General features: G+C 40.1%; 1 protein-coding gene across 3 annotated transcripts in view; it reads left to right on the plus strand.

Moving 5' to 3' along the window:
- Positions 1-23,880, plus strand: part of ppm1e (protein phosphatase, Mg2+/Mn2+ dependent, 1E) — a 59,396-nt gene that overhangs the window by 24,293 nt on the left and 11,223 nt on the right. For all 3 annotated transcript variants that reach the window (XM_085470876.1, XM_085470877.1, XM_085470878.1), the window contains exons 3-4: positions 17,236-17,357; positions 22,563-22,762. In XM_085470876.1, the coding sequence (XP_085327002.1) occupies positions 17,236-17,357; positions 22,563-22,762 (322 nt within the window). The remainder of the gene's footprint in view (positions 1-17,235; positions 17,358-22,562; positions 22,763-23,880) is intronic.

The following is a 23,880-nucleotide window of genomic DNA, read 5'->3' on the forward strand; positions in this document are numbered from 1 at the left end:
CTTTTGCAGAAGCTCTTCCAGCCTGCTGCTGCTGCTTGAAAGTGCTGGGCATCTTTGTTCACACAAGGTGCCCATAATTCAAATGATGAGTCATATGTCTGTGGCAGACGAACTGAATGCAAAGCAGTTCATCTCATGCTATAGTCCAGAATCCCTGCCTGTCTGACCTTGAAAAATGTGCCTGAAAGCTGCTGAACGAATGCCCCCAAAGCAGCCGTGCACAAACCGACATTGTTTTATCTGAATCTGAACGAGCACCTGCAGAAACAAACGGCACAAGTGCAGTTATTGTTCCTGGAATTGAATCGATATCAGGCTTTTTTCTGTATGCTAATGCAGGGTCATACAGAGATAACTGAGGTTGTGAATTTAATGTTTGTACAAATAAAAACTGATGGGCAGTGACAGAAGAAAGCCACGGTGACTTTAAATGTCACTAAATCAAGTCCTAGTTAGCAGTGAGTTTGCAGAAATCTTGAAATGTTGCAAAACACTGAAAAATGCTCTCAATAAATTCTCTAAAGTCAAATGTCTTATTTTACCAGTCCTAAATGCCCAAAAATGTGAAACCTAAAACGTGCAAACATTTGTTTTTTTATTTGGTGATTCTTTAAACAGCAGTTTTAATCTTTCTTCTGCCCAAAGCACGCTAAATGGGGAAACCACAAAATCTGTTCATGTCTGTGAGGGATAGCCTCTATATGTCATCTCACATGCCATTAGACTGTATCTGTGATGGCTCATTTCCCTCATCCAGCCCTAGCATGACGTTTTTTATGCAAGTGTGTTACCCCGCTACAATAAACTTGCCTCTGGTGCCTCATTGGGCTGTCTTGCTGCCTCTGGTTTAAATTAGTCTGTAGAAATAGGCCTAGCTTCTCTTTGAAGGCATGTTTGGTTTATTGCACCATACCGTTAGCCGGCTTCCCCGACAGATGACACACTCAGACTTGAGGCTGTTGATATTTGTTTTCTTAAGGTAGATTGGCCTCTGATGTGTCATTATCCAGCAGCTGTGCAATCAGACTGGGGTTTCCTTTGAAATTAGTTTTGTTTATAGATTAAATCATTATAGTAAATGAACAGTTCATTTATAACTGTACATGGATAATACCATTAAAGCCTCATTCTATTAGCAGGCTAGGTCTAATAGGTTATCATTTTGCCCCATAACTGCTGGGATAGGCTCCAGCTCAAGTTGGATGGATGGATGATTGCACACTTTGACAATTGGGAACCAGTTTTTAAATATTGAGATTTGGCTTCGGTGACTAAGAAGCACATCTTAAAATCCAGAATAGTGATTTTGGAAAAGATTAGATTTCGATGTTTCAAGGTGTGTCGCAAGAGATAAGCGAGTTTGAAATTGTCTTCAGCTTGAAATTTTAGCCTCATTTATACCACAGAAAATGTCAGGGGAGGTCACCAAATACACGAGGATTGAGTCTCCCTGCAGACTGGGAACATCCGCGGCTAATGAAATGAATCAGAGTTTCAGCTTCAGAGTAAAGGTCGCTGCTCTTTTTGTGGCCTTTAATACAATTTAAGTCATCAAACATGCACGAGGGCTTGTGGTGACGACACAACGTTTAACGGATGAAAGCTCACAATAACGAAATGATAAAATACAAGGAAAATTTGAATTTAAATTTTGTCACGCCTGGTCGAGGCTGGATTTATAAGTGAGAGGTTTCACAGCTGTTTTCTGAGCCACATCAGTATGCAGGGAACTCTTCCAAATCACCAGCATGTCATCCTCTGAGCGATTTAAAAATGTGTTTTAAAAAAACAGATGTACGAGATATGATCGTCCACACACTCAGGCTTGAAGGGACACTTCATTTTGCACTATTCGCTTCCCTTTGGACAGCCTTAAAGTCAGTATCTGAGTCTCTTTTTTCAACTATATCAACATAAATCACTTAGTTAAAGAGAAAAAAAATATTCTAGAGGTGAGCAGCAGTGCTGATATGATGTTATATTGTCAATAAATCTAAAAAAAAAAACCCAGTAAAAACAACAATGATTATCTTACAACAACTTAAGAGGATGATTAAAAAATATTCAAGAGCAATTTTTCTGCTTGGCAGCCTCAGTGAATTTGGTAGAGAGGTATGAATCACACCCTCGCCTGCTGTAGGCTCTGGTTGGAGTGCACCTCACAGATTGCAGCACCTTAACATCACTTTCGGTCCTCTCTGCATGGAGCTCCAGCCCGAAGGTGACTGATTGTCATTTTCTATTTCTTACTTTTCTGAATAATCACAGCAACAGTAGTCACCTTGTCACTGAGCTTCTTGCTGATGCTCTTGTAGTCCACTCTAGCCTTGTGCAGGTCTACAATCTTATCCCTGACATCCTTTAAAAGCTCTTTGGTCTCGCTTAGGGTGGTGGAACGGAAGAAATTGATTCCTTGGACAGCTATGCACATAACCAGAATTCTGGGTGGGTTGTAGGATAGCAAATACTTAACTTTTATGTAATTTTTTTCTGGACTTTTGGTTGATATTCTGTCTTTCTCCATTAAAATGAAATTACCATAAAAAACGTGTGACTTTTCATTTCAATGTAAGTGCGCAAACTTACAAATTCAACAGATGATCAAATAATTATTTCCCCCATGTGCACAGCATGTTGAAATGGGACATATTCCACTTTTCCTCATGTTCTGCTACATTCTTCAAATAATTAGAGCCAAATATGTACAAATAAACCTTAGCTGCTTTAAACTCTTGGATCGCTGTGATCGCTGATGTTTAAATAATGCTCTCACCATGCCAAACTGATGCGCAAACGTAGAACATCAGCTAACATGTTAAAAGCTGGCAGTTGTTTAGGGTTATTAATGTATTTGTGAAGGGCTTGTTTTTCTGTGTTAAGTAACTGAGGATGTTTGTTACGGGATTTGAGATGGAAAACCCCTCCCACAGCCTGCAACTTTCAGCTCCATCGCTTCTCATTATACTTAGTGAGCTCTAGAGGGGTCGTTAGGTGTGTTTTTGGAGGGCCAGACCAGCTGTTGGCCTCCAGTCTTTATGCTAAACGAATCCAATGTCCGGGCAGTATTTAGGGCAGAGACACCACAAAGTGGTATCGATGTTCTCATCTCAAGAAAGAGAAGTATGTTTTCCCGAAACTACAGCCCAGCCATCCATCTGTGCATTTAAGCTACAGCACCACTACAGCAACTAAATCAAATAAACTGCAGGTCTGTCTCTGTTTTGTGATTTGAATGCAGAGCAGAGGCTGAAATATCTGCCAGCTCAAAATATGCTTGATCACTCCCTTGTCTCAGATGTCACTATTGTTTATGAGAAAGCGGATCAATTAAAGGATACTCGAGGTCAGGACATGATGTGGCTTCCCTGTAGGCTCTCACCAACCCACCAACGATCCAGCTGGTGGATTACATAATGCTGCCTTAAGGCTTTGTGCAGCGCAGCGCTGGGCTTGCTCAAAAACCTCACAGGGAATTACATGTAAGTTCCCCAGTCTTTCTGCAGAGGCTGAGCACAGGCTCGAGGCTTATCTGAAAACTGACTACACTCAGCTACTACAGACACACAACCACTTCAACGACATGACACATGCAGAGCTGTACGGCTCATTTTCCTCAGAGTGTGTCACCTTTAAGTCTCCACTTACTGCCATGTCTTGTTGAAGTAGTAGAGCCGCTGCCTACACAGCAGTCCCAGATGTACCGTAGGCGGTTGTACGAATTCTGCGGCTCTGAAGGGTTTTCTAATTTTATGACAGATTAGACACGCCTCTCTGCAGCCAACATTGTGCAATTCATCGTAAGTGGAACATGCCACTGCGAGTGCGTGCGGCACCACTGTGTGACGTCTGCAGTCACAGTTGGTCCATCATTTCCACTCTGTTTGAGGCACACCATGTTACATCAGCAGAGCTCTGAAAACACCCGGAGGGGCACGCAGGTTATGAGGTAGAGCTGCTGAAAGGGCCAAACACAGCACACTTTCTTCTTGACTGCAGCTTGATGAGAGCCGATGGCAGATCACACTGCTCAGGTTGACTGTGGATGGGCAACACATCTGCACAGAACCACCTCTGTTTCACCGCCACGCACAAAGAGTCGCTGTAGCTGAGGCTCATAGTGTCACTGTGTTATCAGATATGGTGCTGTTACACAACATCTAGGTTTTTATCATTAATTACAAATGCTGCTGCTTCTAGTGCATATTATTACTTTAGTTTTGTTATAATTATTAAGAGTGAAGCCAAAATATTGCAGTAAATCGCCGCTGCCATGTTTCCCTGGCGATGTAATTTGTAACTGGAGGCCACAGACTGGTTTCCAGGAGGTGGAGATGGGGTACTGATGTCCCATCTCCTGGCTGACACAAATATGATGGACGTAGCTTCCAGGTCTGAAAAGCGAAGCCAACATGGAAATGCTTTAAATCTGCAGCGTTTTTAAAGGCCAGCAGGGGGGCATACCTGTGGTTGGAAATGGATTTCGGGTCCTGATTAGTTTTACGGTCAGATGGCGACAGTTAAAATACTTATTGCTGTAGCTACATTCAACTTTACATTGTCTATGAGCTAGCCATGAGGTAGTAGATCATTATATACCAGCTAATGCATTGTCAGTAATCCTCCAGACATTTCTGGTATTCAGCTTTCCAGCTTTGTTTGTGTCCAAAATTACAATAGTGCTGCACATTGTTGTTTTGAACCTCCTTAGCGTGCACGTCATTCTATCTGCAAATAAACACAACAGTTCAAAAAAAATTGAATGAATTCTGGTAAAACCTTGTAGGAGTGTGGCCGTGTTAAAAACCCACTAAAATTTGCCTGAAATCCACCAAAGTCTTGAAGATCAGCTTAATGATTTATTGGTCATAAAATGGACAAAAAGTTGTATAACTTAGAAACTATGATACTTGTGGTGTATATTTTCAACATATAGAAAGTATCATATATGATTTCAAATATCATATCAGATTTGACCTTTGACCTTCCTTTATAGTGAGTAGATTGATCTAAAGATCAAAGTCATGCTAATGCTATATAGAGCCATTTAAAAGCTTCTTCACCAGCTGACGCAGAGGTCGTCCCAATGTCTGCGGTGAATGACTGTAGGTAATTAATGAATCCAGACCACCCTCTAAACCAATTACTGTGCAGGCAGCAGAGAAACTTTCTGCTTCCACAAGGACAAATACAGACAGCGCCTCCATTTATAATGTTTAGATTTTACTTATTAAGCTACTTATTGGCTATTAGTGTTTAGTTTTTTTGACCTCTTAACTTTTTGTCTTTTTTTTAATGTTATTATTATTATTTCTTAAGGTTATTTTTCAGGCTTTGGCAGCTGTATTCGAGGAATTTCCCAACTTTTGGAGTAATCTTATCTTATCTGTTAGAGTCACAAAGAGAGTAGGAAAGGTTGGATGGATAGCCTCACCACAGGTTTCATTTTAAAACAGGAGGCTGCTGCACCTTGATTGTTTCCTGACTTGGTTTCTTTTAATTTGAACCAAAAAATTTCCAACATTTTAGTCAATACATGATCATTGCAACCATGAAAGCTCCTCTAAAACCAATTCAAGCGTCGATATTTCCTCAGCTCTGTTTACTCTAACTACAGAATGGAAAACTGTGGAAAGACTTCGTATCACCTGCAGTAGTATCCTGGAGGTGTGCATGCTCTCACCACACATTCTATTTTATATTTAAATGCCTGCTTACATGAAGGAAATTGCATATATCCAACCTCATTGTATCCATCCTTTGCTTTGCAGCCACAGCACCAAATGTCCCTTAATTCACGGCTGAATGTAGTCCACAACAAAAGAACGATTTAATCTGTTTGTTAACGTCTGCTAAAAACTAAAGTGCTTTGTGGTTGTTTTAGGGAATCATGCAGCAGTTTGATAAAAATGAAACTATAACATGTCTGACCCATTTTTAAAGATTTACGAGAGCAAGATGGCTTTTTAATAGGATTTGTCGATAATGCGGAAATGCACAAGCTTTATCCTTTAAAGAGGAACAAAAACAGTAATTACTGTTAAGTGTTTATTACCAAGTGATTATACAGTGCTTAACTTGTACATGCATGTTGGGTTATTATATTTTGGCAGCTTTATTTATATAGGTAAATTAGAAGAACAAAAGGGGTGATTTATTTATTTATTATGTTGTTTGTTTGCTTGTTTTTTTGCTTAATAACACATATTAAGACTACGACATGGTGTTATTTTAAAACATGAAAAAATCCTGAATGGAAAAATATAAAACGCCAAGCTTTACCCTTGATTTAGCAGAAAAAGATGTAATGAAAGCGAATTATTTGATATTGGAGCATTCAGAAGAGGCATCAGTGGATTCCTGCTACTCGCCATCAAATGCCAGAAGGCCCCAGTAACTGACTAAAGCACCACATGGTGAGTGTGGACTGAGGAGACAAATTAATTCATCAAAGTCATTTGAAAGCCATCTTAAGGGAGAAGCAGTACTAAAATGCCACGATTTAAGGCTTCCTGGCACACTTTGTGTTATGTAATCCTATCAGGTCCTCTTGAGAATACTGTGTTCACATAACAGTAGTTGTTAGGGATGGGCTAATTCAACATTTCCTTTGGAAATGTAAGGCTGGGAATAGCCTGAGGATTTTCTCTCTGTTGCTAGAAAAGGCTCTGCCGTCTTCCAGGTTTAATATGAGGGATGCCTGCTACAAGGGACCGGCGGCCAAACCAGAACATATCGATGGAGCCCAGTGAGTTCCCGTGGATTTCCACTCTCACCTCCACTTGGCACAGAAAAGGTTCAATATTTAGAATAATGAAGTGGGAGCTTGTTCTGTGGGCTTGGCAGCAGGACGACTGACACCACCGACTGTCAGTCACTTGCTTCCGTGTTGCTATGGAAACAACCTTGTTGCTCCGCTGCGGGGCTAAGAAAAAGCTTGTAGAAAGCATTGGTAGAAAAAAAAAGAAAGAGAAAAAACATGGCTGCATGCATGAGTCATCTGCTAACACATCCACCCAGAGCTCTCCAGTTTTATCACTGCGAGCAGCCTGTCAGAGCTCCCTGCACGACTGTAGCTAAACACAGCCGCAGCAGAGACCACATGAGAGAACAAAAGCAACCACAGACTGAGTTAAGGACCACGGGGGGAAGCCAGTAATCACCTTTGACTCAAGCATACCGCCATACCAGCTGCAAATCTTTTACTCATTTCTAATCACAGTCCAGCAACAGCAAGATGAAAGGGTTAGAGGGGAAATCCAGTCAGCAACAGCCAAAGTCATTTTTAAAGGAAATACAACAAATAGTCTCCAGTATATTTGCCTTTATTACTAGGATTTTTTTCTTTTTTTTATATCATTATGAATAGAGTTAATTTTGAATAGCCCGTATGAAGTCTAAGGAGCTTGGAAAAGGAAGCGTCTGGACTTCTTTAAGTTGCTTGAAGACTTGCTTAAAGAAGCCCAGACGCTTTTCTTTCCAAACTCCTTAGACTACGATCACCTGGATGACTGAGAACCTTCACAGACATATGACTCATGAAGAAATTTTAGCACTTTTGAGAGCTTCAGAATGCTTTCAGTACATTTACTAGGTGGATTCTGTTTGCTGGGCAGTCTCAGGCTTTTAGCTTTTAACTACTGCTTCCAAATATTATTTCTTTTACCCTCAGCTTCCCAAACCTGCAGCTTTATTTACTTGGACAAATAAAATCAGTCCAGGATGTCCTTGCTCTTTTCTAAAGTAACCAAGTATCCACTGAAAATCACACACATATTAAAGCTGTAATAAAACTGCAGTTCTTCTTCCTCAAGAAACCAGTTTGTCCTTTACAAAGTCTCGAGGTCACCAGTAAAGTGGCAAGCTCAGTACCACAAACACCAGTCAAGGCACTCTAATCCAAAGCGCCAGCCTTCTTTCTCAGTATTACTCTGCTCCAATTGTGTTGGATGATTTTATCTATGTATTTGTTCCTTTCAATTTTCAGAGATTCACACTGAAAAAACATAAGATAACATAAGAATAATGAGAAGGAAGGATATGTAAACTAGGGCAGAGCAGTGCCTGCAGATTGATTTTAAAGAAGCATTTTTTTAGCCCGGCTGAACCGGCGCAGGTCGAGTAACATGTAGTCAGTCGTGCCGCTGCAGTGTGATGGTGTGAACTGAGATTAAGCCCTGCTTTAATCCTCCTCCGCTCCACATGACCTCACTGTGATGCATGAGCCACAGGGAACTGTCATTGGTGCGTCACGTCTTCTCCTGTGTGACCTGCAGCCAATCAGAGCTCCTCAGCTCAGCATCCACCCCCAACAGCCAGCCGAGTAAGTAAGTAAGTAAGTAAAATTTATTTATATAGCGCTTTTCACAGATAAAAATCACAAAGTGCTTTACAACACAGAAAATGGGAATGTAAAACAATATAACAGTAAATAAAACAATGTAAGACAATAAAACTATAAAAACAGCATAAGAAGAAATTAATCAAATGCTTTTCTAAATAAAAATGTCTTCAGCTGTTTCTTAAAACAATCAATGGAGTCCGTGCAGCGAAGAGACAGTGGGAGAGAATTCCACAACCACCGAGAGTGAGGGAGGAGAGAGGGGAGTAGAGGGGAGAGAGAGGGAGGGGAAAATATGGGTTTCTATGAATGGAAACATGGAGGAGAGGATGCTGGTGATGGAGAAGCCCAAATAGGGACAGTCCCATACTGTCTAATTTCCTGGTGTCCACCCTCTTCTCTGTCTGTCTTTATTTTACCTAAAAATTACTAGATGCATAATTAAACAGTGGAAAGCAATCAAGAAGAGTTACTAAAGTAAAAGCACATCTCTCTGCTTTACTGCATTAACAGTGTTTTCAGCCAGGTTCTGACACCTTGATTAATAATCAACCATCCATCAATTAGCTTTTCCTGCTCTATCTTGCAGACAGTTGCCTACCCTCAGCTGACACTGAGCAAGAGGCGTCATTCATCCCGGACAGACAACCATGCACATCCACACCTACGGCTAATTTGGATTCACCACACTGTGTGAGAAAACCCACACAGTGTGCAGTCCCTTTGAATATTAATTACTTCAAAGAGCGTGGAAGAATAAATCACAAACAGAAAGGAAAACAATCCTAACCTTGTTTTTTTTTCTTTATGTCCATTAAAATCTCCTTTAAAAACCTTAAAGAGATAATTTTTTGTTTAAACCAGTAATGGAGTATGCTGTATGTTTACGCAGCTTTGAAAGCAAAAAGCAGAACAGAGGAGCTGTTATAACACAGACCTGGGCACAGTTTGTGGAAATACTGGATGAGTTTGCTGGTTTTGCCCTGGAGGGAGACAAAAAACATATTCTTGTCGCTAAATGCCCGTGTGATCATGAAAATACCTTGGAAGTGACTCAGTACCAGATAAGAGCCCCCCCCCTCCCCACCTCATGTTTTCAACAAACACATTATTATGTCTCTAATGGGAGCTGACTGTGTAAAAGAAAGGGGGGAAGGCGGTTCTTTTTTATGTTTGGTGGAGAGCAGCCAAGAGAAAGCAACATGGGGGTCAACAGAGTCAAAGAATAACAGCTAAAAAGGCATTTATTCATAGGAAAAGGATAAAATGATATTAACAAAATTCAACATTGCCATGCAAGGCAAAAAAAAAAACCTAATAAAATTCTGCAGAGTAAAAAGTGATAAAAGCAAAAGACTGAGTTAGTGGCTAATCAGGTGAGGGCTCAGGTAGGAGGTAAAACTAAATGAAATAAGCCGTGCAATGAAATTGTGAAAATTAAAAGCATGCAACATAAAACAGAGAGCAAAATTAACTGCTAAAACCTACACGCTAAACAAACCACAGCAAGTATAAAAACAATAAAAATATTTGTACTGGATTCATTGGATCCATTCCTCTAACAGTAACCCCACTTCTAAAAGTCGCTGAAAAGATAGCTTTGGATACGTCGCAAACCACATTGAGATTTGGTTGAAAGGGTGGTTCTTTTTTCACCTTTTCAGGCAAATTTAGTGGAAAGGGACCAATCTGCAAAGATGGCTTTTAACCTTCCAGGTTTCAAAGTTAATGAGATATCTGCCTGACTTAGTTGAACGTGCTATGATCATCGTTTTCATGGTTGTATCTCCGTGATCCAAAAAAAAGATGCCGATCTTAGGCTAAATTGGGACAAAATCCGATGTCAGTGACTAAATAAATGCAGTGACAGGCAGATTTAACCCAGAAAATGTTCGGTGCTTGGTGGGACATTTACTAAAGTGAAACAGCCCACCGCTACTGCAGAAAGTTAGATGTGATGGTGATATTTTGGGAGCACTTTAGAAACATTTCTAACTCAAAGACCTCCTTTTCAAGGATATTTTTTGACCTGATGTTGGCAGCAGGCTTAGATGACTAAATTCACATTACGGCTTTGCAGACAGACAGTGTTGTTCTTTCCTTTGATCTGCGCTTTAAGAATGAGAACTAGATATTTCACCAATACAGCGTCTACACTTTCAAGGAGAAGTTTACCCATGAGGTTACAGTGGATGCTGCTTTATGGGAGCAGGCGTCTACTACTCCTTTCGTCATGTTTCTAGGCCTTGACCCAGTTTGAGAGCAGTATCAAGGACCTAATGTAAGACAGGTTTCTACAGGAGGACATGTAATATAAAACTTTTTTCTTTGTCAGGCAGATAAAGAAATATGATGCTGAATGAAAACCAAAAAGATTTAAAACACAGTAAAGAGTTTCAAGCTACTTTGCCTTTTTATTTCTCCTCAGTGGTGTGAGTTGTGGACAGAAGCATGAGGTTTTTGGGTTATCTGTCCATTCCTCCGCTCTGAACTCATGGACACGATATTTCCAGGATTTCTCAAGAAAATTTCTTCAAACTTTCCAAAACATTCACCTTGATTTGGGGATGAACGTATTTGGTTTGTGGAAGTCAAAAGTTAAAGGCTTGTTAGCTTTCTGATGGTTCGTCTGTGCACCTGTGTTTCACCCTGTCACCTTGAATATGCTTCAGCTTCCTACCGCCTACCTCTTTTGGCCTTTGACCTCAAAAGAATTTTTACAGCCTTTTTTACAGCATCTGGTCAGTTAAACTTCTGTGATATTTATCTGTCCACTTAAACTGTTGTGAATCCATTTCAGCTGCTTTGGTGCAACCCAAAGTGACAATGTTTTCTCAGGTGGTGGCCACACATTGTTGCTCTCTTTGCTTTGTGCTGGTTCCCTTGTCACTGTTAGTAGCATGAGATGATGCCTGTAGGCCATTCAGGTTGGACACGTTGCCCAGCTTCTCCAGGGTGATGCGAGAGGGTTTGCAATGTCTCCCAGTGAGTGGAGGAGATATCAAGAGACACGAGGAGAGCTGGACAGCTAGAAGGGATTCAACCCAGCAGCAGTATGAGATATTTTGTGCAAGGAGTAACACGTGGAGCGCTGACGGAGCTCTGCCAAATGACCTCCAGTGGATACTCCTGTGCATGTTTCTGACCAAACTGTCAGGATCAGACTTCATCAGGGTGGAGCTGGCCTGGCGTTCGCTACAGAACTGGTAGGTTGCACCGGTGGCAGCCCCATCTTTTCACAGAGGACAGAGTGACACTGAGCACATGTGACTGATATAAATGAGTTTTGTTTTTCTAAGTGTATATACCAGGTGTTTATGCTGTAATCAATCAAAGAGTTGTTGTTTTTTTCCTCCTTCCAGTCTCTCAAATATTGAAGTGAGATATAGTGATTGGAAAGGCCATAGCATGTGATTCCATTTGAGTCACTCTGATGATAAATTATCAGTGAAATACAACCTGTAATTTGTGTAAAAATTACAGGTTGAATGAACCTGTTAAACTATAAAGTAAACAGGACTGTGATCCTAAAGCTGCTGCAAGATATCACCGATTCTGGACTGTCGTGTTAGTACAGTAAAACACAAATAAAGTTTCCCTTTTGTTGAAAAGTTCCTGAGGTTCATGAGGGTTCAAGTCTGTCGTGAAGCTACAGGAATACGTCATACTCTAACTGGATATATTCAGCTCAGTGTCAGGAGGGGAATGAGTAATTGCCTTTTCAACATATTTAACTATTTCTGTAAAGATGATCGTCAGTGAAGTTATTTGTAGTTTTTGTGGTTGCCATGGCATGGCTCTTTCTCCAACACTGTAAAGTATTGAGAGAGCAGGAAGAAAGGAGAGGCAACAGCAGGTTGTAACTGCAAATGTAAAAAGCAAATTAGAGCTTCTTGTTGGCAACATGAAATGTAAATTAAGACTTTATGCGCAGGTGCAACTGTTTTCATCTAATCTATAAATAAACTGCTCCAACGTGATGGATGACAAATAATAATCAAGGGAATATCTCATCATAAAAAAGTGGCTGCAGAGTAAATGCAAAAAACTGCAGCTGCTGTGGCCACTTGAGGAGTGTTAGTCCAAAACTACATCTGCAGCTTCATACAAAAAAGTAGATATTTTGCACCTTTATAACAAAAAACTCACCCACTGGGATTTTATTATGTTTTAAATTAGCTAAAAAATAAATAGCTTGCTGTGTGATAAATTGCACTAAATGCCTTTGCAACAAGACAAATTCTACTCTTTTATTAATGCGTTGTTTCACACCAATCCAACTCAGCAGGTTTAAGTATCTACACCCCATACCTGCACAGTCAGTGAATGCATCAGCTGATACCTTAGCATTTTTATTCATTTATAGCCACTATTACAAAAACACCACAGCGATGGCCAGAATACTAAAACATGGCTCCATGAACCACTGGGAGACGTGCTTTTTTCTTTTTTTAAACTATGAGTCGTGCAAAGCTACTCTAGAAGCTCTCATTTGAGTCCATGAATTAAAATACTTTAAATAAAGCTACGTCTACTTAAAATCAAATGTATTTAGGACCCACCCATCCACCCTGACCTCCTCTGGTTGTGAATTTGCATTGTCATAATTAATCCCGCAAGAAAGCTTTGTTACTTTAAAGGACACCATGTTGCCATGGGTACGAGTAAAATGGCTCATGCTGTTGATGTGCTTGGGAGGTCAGTCTTGCGATGAGACCACGCTTTGTTAGAGTCGTCTAATGGTATTTGCTAGTAAAAACACACATCTTTTCAGTCGTACATGGAAATTAACTCACTTAGCTGTCTCTGTTAGCAAGAGTACAGCTGAATTAATTAAAAATGTTGAGGTTGGCTGCCGCTGGCTTTGAGTTTTCATTGATTAAACCCATGCTATTTGACATATGAGCCACAGAGGCCCCTTTCACACTGACTGTATTTAATTTTAGAATATGTCCCTGCGTTGTACTCAGCCAACCCAGCTCATTTATTAGGGGGAAATTAAATGCAGTGCACTGAGTACTGTACTGAAAGTGTCCAACAGAGATTATCTGTATTCAGTTGCCCTAGTGCTACATTTTAAATTAATATGGAACATTATGCAGTATATCTGTTGAAGTTAAAATACGATGGATATATTGTGCTCCAAAGAAACAGAGTTCAAAATGACACATTGCACAAGCAGGATGTGGTCAAAATCAGCCTTTGGGAGTGATTATATATGTAAGGCTGATATAGGTAAAGCTAAGAGTCTACACAGCAGACATTTTATAAACAAAAACATATTTTCAGCTTAAATAAATCAAAGGTTATTAAAAAGAAACATAGTGCTGGTGATTTTTCTCTGGTGAAAGGTCAAAATGCCTTTTCGGACACCATCATTTTTTAGATGTAGGAACAACCCAGCTGTAAAATGCTGATCGAGGTCTAGACTAAAATCTACTGACATCTGGTACAGATGATGTTGTTGTTGTTCTGCAACTGCTTTTGGCAATCCCAGTGATGCTGAAATATTTTTGTTTTGAACAAAGTACCTGACCATAAGTGCTTTTAGATTTAAATCTAAGCACTAAAACAGACACAAAACCTATTGTGTTTAGCACTAATTAGAATTAGTCAATTTTCTACGTGCTGAACTAAATAGCAAACAATGTCCAGCCACAGCAAGTTATCATTGTGGTAGCGATGTGCAACAGATTTTTTTACCCACTAGTCTGGGGTTTGCCTAACATCTAAAAACAAAACTTTGAGTTAAGTGTTCTCCACATCAAGACATTTTTTAAATTATCTATCTGAAGGACCATGGATTAACTGGTGGACAGTGCCCTCGCTCTTATTTTGAAGGTTCAAGTCATTGTTAACCAACCAGCCCTGGACTTTTTGTTTTTGTTTCACTTCTGTCAGACAAAGCCAGTCACTTCAGATGCCTCCCAAAGAGTCTTTGGTCCTGGGGTTGATCAGCTCAAGTGCTTAGCTGTTATGCTCTTGAGTTCACTGCAAGTTGAATGGCCACTCCATCCAGAAGTGGATGAATTTGCTGAGATAACTAAACATATTTATCTGTCCGAGCAACTTATTAATCATCTTATTTAATCTTTAATTTATTAAAGGGTTAGTTTATTGCCATTTCCATTCACCCACACATATGCACAGCATCCCCCCCCCCAAAATGATTCAACTCTTTGGGAAACAGTGTCGTTAGTGCTTTTTAGACCTACTTTGATTCAATATTTTCACTTTTCAGTGATCTTTGTCAGTTTTTAGTTGCAGCAGAGTTTGGCTGAGGTACCAAAACTACTTGGTCTACTTTAGCAAAAGATAAGGTTTCAGGTTAATATAATCCAGTGTCCTCAATCATAGGTATAGAGACCAGTCAGCAACTCACTCGCACCTCTAATTGCTAGGGAGAAATGTGTACTCCCCAACCAGTTGGTGAGTGGTTTGCTGCACCGAAACCTCCTTGTGATTGTTTTGGTCATGGAAGACACTAACTTATTGCTTTTTGAAACATGTTTGGTTGCATTGGTAAGGCACAACTTTTACGTTGACGAGAAAGCCTCACTACAGCTGCTCGAGCACTATCTTTTGCAGACGAGGCACTGACATCCATTCAAACTGAAGGCGACCATGCCGACTTGCTAGCAACCAAAGCAATCACAAGGATTGCTTTGGTTTATTACAGCCTTACATAGCTGGTAGTCTGGGTGTGCTGTGTATATTCGGTTGATGTAAGCATAGGGTGTTAGAATATGTTTAGAATATAGCATGACATTTTTTTGGACACATATATACTTCAGTTTGTAAGTTTCTCTTTCAGCACAGTAACCTCTGAACACTCGCGGCCTCCCATCTGTTGTCCCACTTAATGAATCACCCCCAGAGAAGTGCACAGCCTCAGGTGCTGTTTCCTGGTTTGAACCTTTGTTCGATCATGCCCTGCTTTCTTTAAAACCAACATTACTGCTTCTCAACACACCTGCCGGAAGTTTTAGATTGTGTGAATGCTTGAAGGATTTTCAGGTGTGACCAGATCAGATTATTGTATCAGTCCAGTTCAGGAGAGTCGTTTTTCACTGCTTGTGGCTCCTTAATTAAAAAGCCATTGAGCTAGCATCACTTCAGTTCAGATATATTTTCAAGTTAATTTGAGTGCTATGGAGACTATCCAGACATTAGGTTACTATGGTTACCTGCATCTGGATGTGGCCTAGTTATCGTGGTGACTCATGTACAGCAAGCCTTCAGTCCTTCAAACGACCCTCCTCTGCTTCCTCCCACTCCTTCTCCTCCTCCTCCCCAGCTCTCGTTAACCTTAAGAAAACGGCACACCTCCTCCAGCGTGTGCAGATGTGGCCAGATGTTGTGATATTCTGCTGCACTAAGCAGAACTTTGTGTTATAAAATTTTTAAATCCTTCAAGGCAAATACGCACGTGGGCATTCCACAGATGACATGCATGATATCAGAATTCAGGGAGTGCCCAAATTGAATCATGCTGCAGCCACACGCACACACACACACGCGCACACACACACACACACACACACACACACACACACACACACACACACACACACACACACACACGCACGCACGCACGCGCGCGCGCACACACACACACACACACACACACACAAACCAAAATGAAGTGATTTCTCATTTGTGATTTGTTTTTTATAATTTTTTAGCTCTAAAAACATGTAATTTAAATTCCATGGCTTTGTTTAACTGTGATTATTTAGAAATGGTTTCTGTATTTAATATTTGATTTATATTTTATACCTATATTTTAAGTATTAATGTTAATTTCAAACAGAATTACAAAGTGTAAAGTTAAAGGTGTTTTGTTTATTGTGAAATATCTTGTACAGCTCATCAGCAGTGTCCATTAGGGGGCGGTACCCCACACTTTGAGAATCACTCATGTAATAAATTCTGTTTAGGTTTTTCATGTGATGTCATATTTCTCAAGAGTGGTCCACCATGTTGGACGTGATACAACCTCTAGTTTCTAGAGAAAAAAAATTTGTATTCCCTGACCCTTTGGCAAGTGTTTGCTGTGAAATTGGTGATTAGCCTTGTGTATGTTAAATGGGCCCCGACTGATTTTATGTGTTTGAGCTCTTATTCATTGACCCTACAGCACCATGTGCCTAGAAGATAATCCATGACTGAAAAACCCGAATAGTAGAGGTGAGGCCTAGCACATAGCTAGCAGTTACACCACATATGTCAATCAAGAAAGCCATATCCAAGATTAAGCCTCACCGGTATGCAAATGGATGTGTGGATGAAAATGGATGAAAAATAAATTGCCTACCTTACAGTTAATATAAAGGAAGAAACTGTGCATAGAGACCCAACCCTTTTTTGTACCAGGCTGCAAACACGTTCATTAACATGGGAGTCTATCGGGACTGACTCGTTTTTGGAGCCAGCCTCAAGTGGTGACTAGAGGAACTGCAATTTTAGATCATCTTTCAGCCTGCCAGAGTGCGGGTTTGCCTTGTTAAGTGAATGGCATGACTTATTATAAAAATGTAACTTTTAATAATTTTACTGCTATGTAAAAATGTGATTGCTCTGAAGCAGAAAAATGACCACAGATGTATATTTCTGAGATCTGTGTGCTGTCATTTCTTATTACTTATAATCAGATATGCAGTATCTGTGCTGATGCCCACACCTGTGACGAGCCAAAACCAGCCAATAATACCTGCCAAAACTTGTTTGTGTTAAGGCTCCAAGAAAGCATCAGTAATGCTGTTTGTTCCGGCATGTTAGTATTGTGGATCCTTGAATATATTTCCTAATAAACCTAGATCATGCTGTCAGTCGATGATGTAAGATGATTTTTCTTTCTGACCCATTCTTAACTGTGTCGTCTCTCCTCACCACAGTAACTGCCCGTGCTCCCTGGCTGCCGCCTTGGCCAGAGCCACAGCAGACAGCCTCCTGCAGACTGACCTCTCTATTCACCACCTCAATAAGACTGTAGAAGATGGAGCTGACCCATTACCACGTGAGTCCCCAGGGAGCCCACGAGACCGCTCTCTCGCACAAATTAGGTCTCTCTCTCACTTCATCCCACACACATGCACATAGGCATATAACCACCAGGGCTTTGTCCCAGTTCTCCCCCACAAAGCTGCACGGAGAGGTGTTTGACCGCTAGAGGGCACAAAGTAAACTCCGAAGCACACCCAAAGCTGTCAGCCAGGATGTGCTAAATCCAACAATGGCCAGCATATTTACATCAAAATGGCTTTCAAGCTACATGAAAGCTGTATACTGGAGAAAACACAGCATGCAAAGATATACAAATTACCTTCAACAGTCAACATCTGCTCAAACTGCAATTAGGCTGTCAGTTTGTCAGCTGTCATGTTTTGCAGAGGACGAGATATGTATTAGTCAAAAATAGTCCCAAAGAACTGCTGTTTGACATGTACATTGCCAGCTGTTTTCGAAGGCAACTGTCTTTTTGTTTTTTGTTTTTTTAAATAAGCTGAAATGATGTATTTATGACTTGTTTTTTAACTTAATGACTTCTTTGGGAACTAAAGTAAAGGAACCCGTTCAGTATTGACAGTCTAAAGTGTTGCTCTGTTAGCCCTTTTGATCAATTTGTGAAAAATCAATGAGGAAAACAGTTTCATTTCAAAGGGAGTCCTTCAACTGTAGCTTGCTCTCTTAATCCTGGTGGTGGGGTTGTTGGTGCCAAACTGGTCTGAGTATTTCAGAAACTGCTGATCTACTTCACAGCCATCTCTAGGATTTACAGAGAATACTCGGAAAAAAGGAAATATCCATTGAGCATCAGTTCTGGAAGGGAATAGTAACTTAAATAACCACTTGTTACAACCGAAATGCAGAAGAGCAACTCTGAATGTTGAAGCAGATGGACTACAGCAACAGCACTAGTTAGTCAGCTAAGAACAGGAAACTGAGGCTACAGTTCACCAGGCTCACTAAAATTGCTGTCTTGTCTTGAGTCTTGGTTTCTGCTATATTTGGATTGTAGGGTCAGAATTTGGCATAAACAATATGAAAGCATAGCTCCATCCTGCTTTGTATCAATATTTCAGGCAGGCGGTGGTGTAATTGTGTGGGGGATATTTTCTTGGCACACTTTGGGCTTCTTACTACCAACTGGGCATCATTTAAACACCAGGTCCATCCCTTTATGACCACAGTCCACCCATCGTCTGATGACTGCTTCCAGCAGGAAGACACACCATGTAAAAAAGCTTAAATCATCTCAAACTCGTTTCTGCGTTCACTGTACTCAAATGGACTGGTGGTTTCCAGCATCTTGTTGACTCTGTTGCATAAAGAAATAAAGCATCAAACAATGTACAAACAGTGCGTACCTAATAAACTGGCCGTTGAGTGTATGTTCTAATGTAACTTATTGTGGTTTTTAATCATTTGTGCAAAAAGGAGATGAAAAATCGCACAAAATTATCAAACATAATTACTTATATTTAGACAAAAAGATACTCTGCTACTCACAGTCTGAGCGACTTATGTGCATATAAGTTATATATAGCTTTAAAATATAGCTTTTTCTATTTTCCATTGTGGAAATTGTCTCTATGATTACAAATTATTTAAAATGTTAACAGGCATCTCAGTTTAATATTTAAATATTAAACTGAGATGCCTAATTATGGAATTATTAGCACCAAATTCCAATAAAATCGAATCTGATAATGTTAAAAAAAAACATAGAGGTATTAACTGACAGCCATTATCCATGCCACAACAATGGACCTATTTCTGCAAAATACTAAAAGTTGTAGGAGAAGTAAATTCAGAGGTTCATGGTAGGAAACATTAAGAATATTGCACGTGCAAATATCAGTTAATTAAAAATGATTTATTCTTTGAAAACAAATTTTTAACCATTTTTGATTTGTCGTGCAGCCAATCATTTGCTAACAGTCACAAAAATCTAGTATTGCTAACATATGTCAGAGATGTTGTTTTTTTCTTACAGTGAACAAGAAATTATAACTTTACGTTTTAAATTAAAATTCAAAAATGCTTTATTTATTCTCAACAGAGCAGTTATAAAGGAGCAGAGAACGTCAGCTGAGATATACAACATTGAAAAAAATTAAATAAATAGAAAAAGTACAAAAATATAAATGCAATCCAATTACCAAAAACACTCATTATTTACTAAAACCATAAAAGCATAAAGACTGGGTTTGTTTCCATTACATTACACCAGTTTCTCTTTAGTTCTCCTGCTTTAAGCGGGCGAAGCGCATACAGTGAATCCAGCATCAGGAGCTGTAGAAAGGTTGTAAATGTTCTGCTCTTGCTGGAGTTGTAGTGAGGCTCAGAGTGCACCACCACCACCATCTCTCTGCTTGTGCGTCTTGTGTTGTGTAACAGCCGATCACATCCTGTTTGATGCCGCTTCATTGCACGCCACAATTCTCTTTTTTTTTCCCCCTCCAACTATTTGCAAGGTGTTATGAATAGACCTTTACAACATCTCCATTTGGAGCAAGACAGACGGGAGGAGAGCGTGAAACATTCGGCTCACAAAGTGCAGTTTATTACCAGGACATTGGGTTTGATGTGCACATACTTTTAAAAAGGAGGATGAGTGGATGCAGCACCAGCTGGCTCTCCATCTCGCTGATGCCATATTTTTCAAGCAAAGTGACAGTGAGAAGAGAGAGAAAAATCAGGATACACTATAATACCAGCAGATAGCATTAGTAGGTCACGCTCACATACTCGCACAGACGTGGTTATTACAGCGAGCGCATATTCTGCTTACAGGCTCGCCTCTGTTCCACTAACTTGTGTACCTGAGTGAAATCTGCCAATGACTTTGCCTTTCTGACAAAGTAAAACAGGCCCCTGGAGTGCCTCTGTTCACAAGGGTGTAATTTCCTCCGGGGGATGAGGAGTTTTCAAATGTCATTGTTGGGTATTTTTTGACACAGCAGAAAAATTTAGACAAGAACCTTTTAGTTTAATTCACCCTGTAAAATCTCTCTGAGAGGAAGATGTGCAGGGACTACCCAGGGATAAAGTACTTTAATTTGACCAATGTTTCTTTAATTTTTAGATCTCGCAAAGCAGTTCTTGGTAAATGTTACTGACGATTTGTCTTCTGCTATCTGGAGAAATATTAAACCTTGTCCAGAAAACTGTGCTGTAAGGATGAAATGGCAACGGTGCAACCAATAAATTGGAACTGTGATCCACATGAAGCAATAAAAAGGTTTATTTATTCAAATACTTACTCATTAAAGAAAATACTCTTGTTGTAAGCTGAATGTAGACCAACCTCATGAAGGTTCGAAACTCGACTCATTAACTTTCTTTTTTCCTCTCCATCTGGCCAGTACGAGCAAAACCTGCCAGAGGAAAATATAGGAACAAAGAAGTAGCAAGATAACAATGTTAACACATAATTATTTTCAGCTATTAAATCCCCCCCCTTTCAACTTAACTGAACTTAACTACTGAGGTTTTGTTGAAGACAGAGTCGGTAAATTAAAATAAATTGATATGGTGACAGACACAGACGTCACACCCCTGCAATGGCTTATCCTGATCAGTTACCAGAAAATGTATTTATGCTCATTTATGTAATCACTTAATGCACTGCTCAAATGAATTAAGGGACCACTTGATCATCATAGTATGACACACAAACGTCTGGGATATTAATCTCTCCAGTCGGGAAGGAGAAACCACTGCGAGTCCATTTCAGCTTTGATGCAAATGAAATTGACGACAGGTGCACTGAAAGGCAACAACAACACAAGCTCCAAAAAGGGAGTGTTTTTGCAGGTGGTGGCCACAGATCATTGCTCTCTCCTTCTCCTCTGTGGCTCTTTTTTTTTCTACAGTTTTGCTCTTTGCCAGTGTCCTGATCACTGCTGTTACCACGAGATGGTATCTGTTGCACAGGGAGTCCAGCTTCTCCACGATCAAAAGGTTTCCTGTGTGAAGAGCGTGGAGGAGATATAAGGAGATGGGCTGTGGGAGAACAAGACAAGGGCTCAAAAGGGCTGAGATCTCCTCCTTTATGTGTGAAAGAACAGGAGGAAAACTGCCAAAGTCCAGTAAATTATGACCTCGGCCAGGATATTCACTTGCATGAGGTCCCAACGGCCTAGAGTGGGGCCTGTGCTCATAGATGAGAAAAATGCACTTCTACTGGCTTTCACCAGGAAACAGAGCTGGCAGGTCTATACTGAGCTCATTAGACAGATGCTGTCTAAAATCCTGGAGAAGCTGGTCTAGCTGGATAAACAGAATGGGCTGCAGGTCCCGTCCCCTGTTGCCAGCAGTGACAAAGGCACCAGCAAAAATCAGTCAGGAAGGAGAAAGAGAGAGCGATGCCCTGAAGCACCACCTGCGAAACCATCCCCTGTTTAGGGCTTGTCTTGTTGTTTCTTCTCAAATGCACCTTTAATCACTTTGATTTCCACTAAAGTAGCTGACATGGATTCAGAGTGGTTTCTGCTTCCTAACTGGACAGATTGATAACCCTGAAGTTGTGTTATATTGTGACGATAAGTGCTCCCTTCATTATTTTTTGAACAGCAAAAACACCAGGTGTTTTCTAATTTCTCAAACATGAATCTTTGCAGTTTATATATAAATGTAAACTGAATGTCTTTGAGTTTTAGATTAGACATCTGAAAATGTTGCCTTGGACTCTGGGAAACTACACTGAAGATTTTCTGTGTTTTCCTGACATTTCATTGAGGAACAGCTAATTGACATAAAAAATAAATGTACTTTGTACCTCAAACAGTTATTGCAAACCTACATTAAACCTTTCCTTATATGAAATAAATAACTATCATATAAATTTAAATGGTCACAAAAATGATCAGATTTACAGATGTGCCATTTCAGGGTAACCGAAATATTGTTTTACTTTCGCTATGGTAAGAAAACTGGATTAAACTGTAAGAGTGATTCATGCACATTTTCTTTATCTTTCCAGTACTCTGTGTCACTATTAGAAGCTATTGTTACTGCAGACTGAGCGATCACCTCTCAGACAGCTTTCAGAGGCACCTAGAGACGCACTGTTTGATGTTCAAAAGATACATCTCTGATAGAGTATACTTTCAAAAGTGCAAGCTCTATAAACTGAGCTCCAAACCAACAGTGGAAGCAATGAAGCTAAAATAGAACAGCCTGGCTCATCGCGTGTGTGTGTGTTTGTGTGTGTCAGAGATGGAGTCTGTGAAGCTGGCCCGGCTGGTGTTTAATAGACTGTTTGAGACGTGCTGCCTCTGGCTGAAGGAGCTCCCCTTCCGCCGTCGTCCACAGCCATATTATGAGACGTCCATCCACGCCATCAAGAACATGCGGCGCAAGATGGAGGACAAGCACATCATCATCCCTGACTTCAACACACTCTTCAATATTCAGGTAGGGGTTAGTGTCAAAAACACACAAAAACTCATTCATTAAATATGTTACATTAGGCCAGAGGTCAGCAAACTGCAGCTCATGAGCCATGGGTTAGAATTACGGTCAATCATAACCTAATTAATACACTATCCTGGATCAACACAATAATGATTCCACAACACTGGAACTGACCAATCACATTGTTGGGATGTCATAGCTTTGCGACTTGCAAAAAAACTTGCTGATGTCCACTTAGGAAAAGGTTAGGTTAGGTTTAGGATTACGGGGCTATAGGTTAGGGTTATGAGATCAGGGTTACGGTTTTGTGTGTGGTGGGACGGTCTTTCCACATCGCAAAACAATGACATCACTACAATGTTGAACCTGGACCAACGTTACTTTTGTTTATCCAGAAACAACACTAACATGACAATATCAGATCAAACATTAATACATATTAATGTTTGATCACATTAATCACATTAATGTGATCACATTAATACATCATTTCTGGCCCCTTGTTTCTATTTTTGTACTCTGTTAGCAACAACAAGCCTTTTCAAGCTATTTTTATTTAATTATTTATTGATGAAATAGGGCTCGAAAACTTAGGACCATAAACTCCAGAGTAAAATGTTTTCTGAAATCAGAGGAGTCGCCTCCTGCTGGCAATAAGAAAGAATGCAGTCGATTTGGCACAAATCATATTAAACACCCAGTTTCTCTCTCTCTTTGTTTGGTTGCCCCTAAACTACATGATCAGACCTTGAGCAGCCAGGTACATCTTGGGCCCCTGAAGGATCTTATTTCATCATCATGGTGCCTAGCAACTACCCACCATCATGCTAAAAGGACCCATATGTAGCATTTAAGTACCTGTAATTCCGTATATTTTATATAGAATACCTTAGCAAATATTGCATATAGTAACTTTTGATATATCCAAATTGTGATGTTTGCAGTCTCAATATTACATTACATCATTTGACCAATTAGGCCATTAAGTCATTTGAGTTTACTGTATTTAGGGACTACATCAAAAGTTTAATGCCAAATAGATAACTGTGGAAATTTGTTTTTGTGATATGGGAGTTTCACGCCATGCAGTCCAGCCTACAAAATCATGTTTTTTCCTG

This window comes from Copadichromis virginalis, linkage group LG10, assembly GCF_057382275.1.
Source record: "Copadichromis virginalis isolate Kocher_CV1m ecotype Utaka linkage group LG10, C_Virginalis_male_GT1.1, whole genome shotgun sequence".
Classification (NCBI taxonomy): domain Eukaryota; kingdom Metazoa; phylum Chordata; class Actinopteri; order Cichliformes; family Cichlidae; genus Copadichromis; species Copadichromis virginalis.